The sequence below is a fragment of the Mus pahari genome, chromosome 1 (genome assembly GCF_900095145.1).
Source record: "Mus pahari chromosome 1, PAHARI_EIJ_v1.1, whole genome shotgun sequence".
NCBI classification, from domain to species: domain Eukaryota; kingdom Metazoa; phylum Chordata; class Mammalia; order Rodentia; family Muridae; genus Mus; species Mus pahari.
In genome coordinates, this window is record NC_034590.1 from 157,625,450 (window position 1) to 157,631,449 (window position 6,000).

General features: G+C 49.0%; 1 protein-coding gene across 7 annotated transcripts in view; it reads left to right on the forward strand.

Moving 5' to 3' along the window:
• Positions 1 to 6,000, forward strand: part of Gbf1 (golgi brefeldin A resistant guanine nucleotide exchange factor 1) — a 138,672-nt gene that overhangs the window by 130,985 nt on the left and 1,687 nt on the right. For 4 of the 7 annotated variants that reach the window (XM_021205666.2, XM_029545443.1, XM_029545450.1 and 1 more), the window contains 10 exons: positions 65 to 290; positions 743 to 903; positions 1,005 to 1,251; positions 1,366 to 1,571; positions 3,887 to 4,037; positions 4,121 to 4,251; positions 4,416 to 4,517; positions 4,799 to 4,912; positions 5,043 to 5,223; positions 5,505 to 5,633. In XM_021205666.2, the coding sequence (XP_021061325.1) occupies positions 65 to 290; positions 743 to 903; positions 1,005 to 1,251; positions 1,366 to 1,571; positions 3,887 to 4,037; positions 4,121 to 4,251; positions 4,416 to 4,517; positions 4,799 to 4,912; positions 5,043 to 5,223; positions 5,505 to 5,633 (1,648 nt within the window). The remainder of the gene's footprint in view (positions 1 to 64; positions 291 to 742; positions 904 to 1,004; positions 1,252 to 1,365; positions 1,572 to 3,886; positions 4,038 to 4,120; positions 4,252 to 4,415; positions 4,518 to 4,798; positions 4,913 to 5,042; positions 5,224 to 5,504; positions 5,634 to 6,000) is intronic. The other 3 variants (XM_029545453.1, XM_021205673.2, XM_021205682.2) reach the window with 1 other exon arrangement.

Here is a 6,000-nt window from a genome sequence, read left to right on the forward strand (position 1 = left end):
GGAGATGATTAGGGAGGAAACTGTATCTATGTCCATCCCACTTCCTACTCCCATCTCAACCCAGGTCCTGCTCTCTCTGCGCATCTTGTTACTGATGAGGCCCAGCGTGCTGTCCAGAGTCAGCCACCAGGTTGCATATGGGCTTCATGAACTCCTCAAGACCAATGCTGCCAACATCCACTCGGGTGACGACTGGGCCACCCTCTTCACACTGCTGGAGTGCATTGGCTCAGGCGTGAAGCCTCCAGATGCTCTTCAAGCCACAGCCAGGGCTGATGCTCCTGATGCAGGTATGCCCTTTCCCAGGGAAATAAGCAGTTAGGACCCAGCAGCTGCTATGGGAAAACAAAACACAGGTTATTACCACTCAGCAAATTAAACACACCTGGTTTCTGCCATCTGCTTCTAGATCTTCCTGTGCCTGTTAGCTACCCACAGGCTAGATAGCATAAAGGCAAGTTTCTACTGTCAGGAAGACCATGTTACAGAACCATTTGTCCTTATGCCACCACCTTTCCCTACTTTCCCTAGTAACTGCTACTAGTTGCTATCAGAAGCCCAAATTAGCTTCTTGCCTTATTTAGTCAGGAAAGATGTTGTCCAGACCTCAACCTTTTAGTGATTGTGTCAAAGTAAGCCAGACATGGGAGGAGACACTAGGCCTCAGTACCTCTCCTGAGTCTGTTGTCCTGTTCCATATCCCATCTCAGCTCTTACTCTGCCTTTTCCCTGCCTGGCTCAGGAGCACAGTCGGACAGTGAGCTCCCATCCTACCATCAAAATGATGTCAGCCTAGACCGAGGGTACACTTCCGACTCAGAAGTCTACACGGACCATGGCAGGCCTGGCAAGATACACCGATCAGCCACAGATGCTGACATGGTCAACAGTGGTTGGTTAGTGGTAAGTCTACTACCATCCTAGGCTTATAACAAAGGGTCTTAGTTCTCAGAGGATGTCTGGCTTAGAATGGGGCCCCAGCTTATATCATGTGTATTTTATAGGTGGGGAAGGATGACATTGATAACTCCAAACCAGGAGCAGGGCTCAGCAGGCCAGGCCCTTCACCCCTGGTTAATCAGTACAGCCTTACAGTGGGCCTGGACCTGGGCCCACATGATACTAAGTCCCTGCTTAAGTGTGTGGAGTCACTGTCCTTCATTGTCCGAGATGCTGCTCACATCACCCCTGACAACTTTGAACTGTGTGTCAAGACCCTCCGCATCTTTGTAGAAGCCAGTCTGAATGGTGGTAAGTTACCTATGCAAGGGGTTGTTAGGGAGTGGGTCAAGTGGAGAGGGGAGAAAAGTTGGGTGTCTTTGCCCTAAGGCTGTGCAAATGTGACCTTAGTCTGGCTTTGCTCAGGGTGCAAGTCCCAGGATAAACGCAGCAAGAGTCATAAGTATGACAGCAAAGGGAACCGCTTCAAGAAGAAACCCAAGGAGGGCTCCATGCTTCGGCGGCCCCGGGTATCCAACCAGCATGCTACTCGGGGTGGGCACAGTGATGAAGAGGAGGATGAAGGTGTGCCAGCCAGCTACCACACGGTGTCTTTACAGGTCAGTCAGGACGTAAGTATGGCACCCTTTACTTCTTCTCTTGTACCTGAGACTCAGAACTTGGGTGGAACCAGGGAAAGTCAGAACTCAGAAGAAATATCCATTGTGTTCTGCCCATCCTCTCAACCACCATCTCCACAGGGTTCCCTCATCTGAAACCAGCTCTAAGTCTTTGCTTACAGTGTGTTTATTTGGAGACAGGGTCTCACTATGTGGCTTTAGTTCACCTGGAACTCACTGTGTAAACCAGGCTGGCCTCAAACTCACAGAGATCTACCTGCCTCTGCCTCCTGAGTACCAGAATTAAAGGTGTGCACCATCATATCTGGCATTAAATTAATTTACTGGGCTCAGAATTTATCTCAGTGGTGAGTTCTTGCCTAGCATGTGTAAGACCCTGAGTTCAATTTCTAGTACTAACATATTTATATATTAAAAGACTTATTCACTTATTTTATCTGTAATATATGTACATGATACAAAATTCAAAAGATATAAAAGGATAGACTGATAAAATTGAGTTTCCATTCATTCCTGTAATCTAGCCACTGAGTTCCCTTTACAAGAGGCAGCTACATCTCTAGCATTTTGTCTATCCTTCCGTAGTTACTAAGTGTCTGTTCAGGCTGACTTTATCTGACTAGATAAATGGAGAAACAGTTGCCTTTCAGAATAGCCTTAGGAAGATGATGAAAGGGCAGGAGAGCTAGCACAGCAGTTAGGAGTGCTTACTACTCTTGCAGAGGTTGTATGACCCAGCTTCAGTTTCCTGGCAACCATATCAGGTGGCTATAGCTGCTTGTAACTCCAGTTCCAGGAACTCTAATGCCTGTGACCTCTGCAGGCACCTGTGTATACATGGTATACCTGAAGTCACATGGGTGCACACACATACACATACATTTCTAAGAGTAAGTTACCCTGGGCGCTGGAGCGATGTCTCTGCAGTTAAGAGCACTGACCGCTTTCCAGAGGACCTGGGTTCTAGTCCCATCTCCACATGGCAGCTCACAACCATCTGTAACTCCAGGTTCAGGGGCCCTGACGCCTTCTGCTGGCCTCTGTAGGCACTCACGTACATGGTGCACAGACATACATGCAGGGGAAATACCCTTACAGTGTAAAGTAAAAATATTTAAGTCTTTTTAAAAATAGGATAAATACACTCAGGAGGCAGAGGCAGGCAGATCCCTGAGTTCAAGGCCAACCTGATCTATAGAGCGAGTTCCAGGACAGCCAGGGCTACACAGAGAAAGAAACCCTGGCTTGAAAAAAAAATTAACTAATTTTTTTAAAAATAGAAAACTGATGAAAAAAAAAATGTGTTAAATCTGACCAGATACTGTTGCCTGTGGAAGCCTTTGCTTTGTTTTTTAATTTTATTTAAATGGTATGTGGACATGTGCACACTCACATGCACAGGAAGTATGAAGGTCAGAGGACAGATGGCACTTTGAGTCTGTTCTCTCCTACCTAGGGCCCAGGATTGAACTTGGGCTGCCAGGCTTGTGTGGCGGTAGCTTACCTGCTAAGCATCTCACTAGCCCTGCTTGATTTGTTGTAAAACTGAGATTAACAAGGCACCTGCTATGACTCAGAGACTGACTCCAAGGGTAAGGGTGCTTGTGCCAAGTCTATGACTCCAAGGGTAAGGGTGCTTGTGCCAAGTCTGCTGGCCTAAAGTCAACACAGGAGCCCACAGCGAGGGGAGAAAACCAGTTCCTACACATTGTCCACACACACATGTGGCACACCCACAAAAACAAAAGAAGTATTTTGGTTTTAGTTATAATGGGATTAACAAAATAACTGTATCAGCAGGTGTGAAATAGGATGCAGAGTGTCTTTCTCAGAGCAGAGAGATGGCTCAGTGGTTAAGAGCACTGGCTGCTTTCCCAGAGGACCTGGGTTTTTACTCCCAGTACCCACAAGGCAGCTCACAACATCCCTGCAGTCCCAGGGGGTCCAGTGCCCTCTTCTGGCCTCCACAGGCACAACATGCTCATGCTACACAAACAAAATACCTGTGCACATTAAAAAAAAAAATTATCATTTTTTTTAAAATAGAAAGTGCCTTTCTCACCATGATCTCATGGTATTGTCTCAGTGCACATGTCTTTTAAAGTATTCTCTGCTGTAAGTAACTCTTGGTGTCTTTGAGAAACTGCTAGGACAGACAGTGAGCTCCAGTTGAAGAGAGGAGTTTGTGAGGGGTAGGTACAGCATAGCTCCTGCTGAGAGCCTTGAAGACTCAGGCAGGGATAGCGGGGGAGGGAGGAAAAGACCTAAACAGCTGTATTCACATCCTGCACGCTTTCTCATCCCAGTTGCTAGACCTGATGCACACTCTGCACACACGGGCAGCCTCTATCTACAGCTCATGGGCAGAGGAGCAACGCCACCTGGAGGGAGGTGGCCAGAAGATTGAAGCTGACTCACGAACCCTCTGGGCCCACTGCTGGTGCCCTTTATTACAAGGTAAATAAACCTGGGGGAGCCTGCAGGGGCAGACGGAGCACCAGACCAAATGCCTAGAAGATCCTGACCCTGCTCTCTCTCAGGAATCGCCTGCTTATGCTGTGATGCCCGGCGCCAGGTGCGGATGCAGGCCCTGACATATCTGCAGCGAGCCCTTCTGGTGCATGACCTACAAAAGCTAGATGCCCTGGAGTGGGAGTCCTGTTTTAACAAGGTAGGACTTCTTAAGAGAAAGTTCAGATCACAAGGCAGGAAGAGTGAGAAAAACCTAAGGAGCTCCTGCCATCCACCTGCATCAGATCCTCTCTGCTGCCCTGGGCCCATCATCCCTGGGCCCAACTGACTGGGCTGATGTGACATTGGATATATACCTACCAGGTGCTGTTTCCTCTCCTGACCAAGCTTTTGGAAAATATCAGCCCTGCGGATGTGGGCGGGATGGAGGAGACCCGGATGCGGGCTTCCACGCTGCTCTCAAAGGTACTGCTCACCACTCTGCCTCCACCTATTTGCCCCATCCCTGCCTTTTCCCACAGAGAGAAACCCAGGTCATCTCATGGGGCCCAAAGATGAAATGTAAGTGCTCATTTCATGAACTCCTAGCTATAGAGACAGCCCAGGGATTCAGGAGGGTCCTGGACTCCAGAGTAACCTCTGATTGAATATTTACAAGATGGGGCCAGCTTCTCTCATCTTCGGAGACAGCTATAGAAGGTTCCTCCACTACCCTTGGCTAACAGCTGCTGCCCGGTGGATTCTAGGTCTTCCTGCAGCACCTGTCTCCACTGCTGTCACTGTCCACCTTTGCCGCCCTGTGGCTCACCATCCTGGACTTCATGGACAAGTACATGCATGCAGGTTCTAGTGATTTGCTGGTATGTTCTGCCTTGGGCCAGTTCCCATAGACCACTTCCTCTCGCACACACTGGAAGACTTGCCGTTTGTCCTTTGGTGGCGGCCTCTGTCTTAACTCTGCTCCTCTCGGGGTTCCATTACTGCTTGTAGTCAGAAGCTATCCCTGAGTCTCTGAAGAACATGCTGCTGGTGATGGACACAGCGGAGATTTTCCACAGTGCAGATGCAAGAGGAGGAGGCCCCTCTGCTCTCTGGGAGATTACCTGGGAGCGCATCGACTGCTTCTTGCCACACTTACGTGACGAGCTCTTCAAGCAGACTGTCATCCAGGGTAGGGGGCCCCATCTAATCTCAACCTCCTCTGTTCACTGGAGGGTAGTCAGGGTGATGGTTTCTCATTCATCATGGCAGAACATGCCTGTAGTCCCCAGCATTTAGGAGGTGAGTGTAGGATAATACACACTTAGGCTATCTCTGGGTACACTGTGAATGTGAGGCTAGCCTTGACTACTCTGAGACAGAGTCTCAGAAAGGGGGAAAAATGAAGCCTCGTGGGTACCAGGATCCTGCAGGAAAGAAACTGAGAGTTGCCATCTGAATTCTCTGCCTCAGACCCCATGCCTGCGGACCCTCACAGTCTAAAACCTCTGGCCTCTACTCACCTGACTTCTGCTGCTGGTGACCCCAGGATGCCTGGCCACCCATCTCCCCCAGAGACGCCCTCAGAGGTGGGAGCTTGTGGTGAGTTTCTCAGAGCTGACCATCTGGAAAAAGCCTAAGCAATGCCCACTGCAGTTTAGGATCACTGCCAAGAAGATGCTGGGAGACCGGGAAGGAGTCACAGTGAGAATTCTATTTGCCTGTTCTTCCTGTGGGAAATAGCAAGACCAGATACACTAGGATGAGATACAGTGGGATGAGATACACTGGGATGAGATACACTGGGATGAGATACACTGGAATGAGATACACTGGGATGAGATACACTGGATGAGATACACTGGATGAGATACACTGGGATGAGATACACTGGGATGAGATACACTGGGATGAGATACACTGGGATGAGATACACTGGGATGAGATACACTGGGATGAGATACACTGG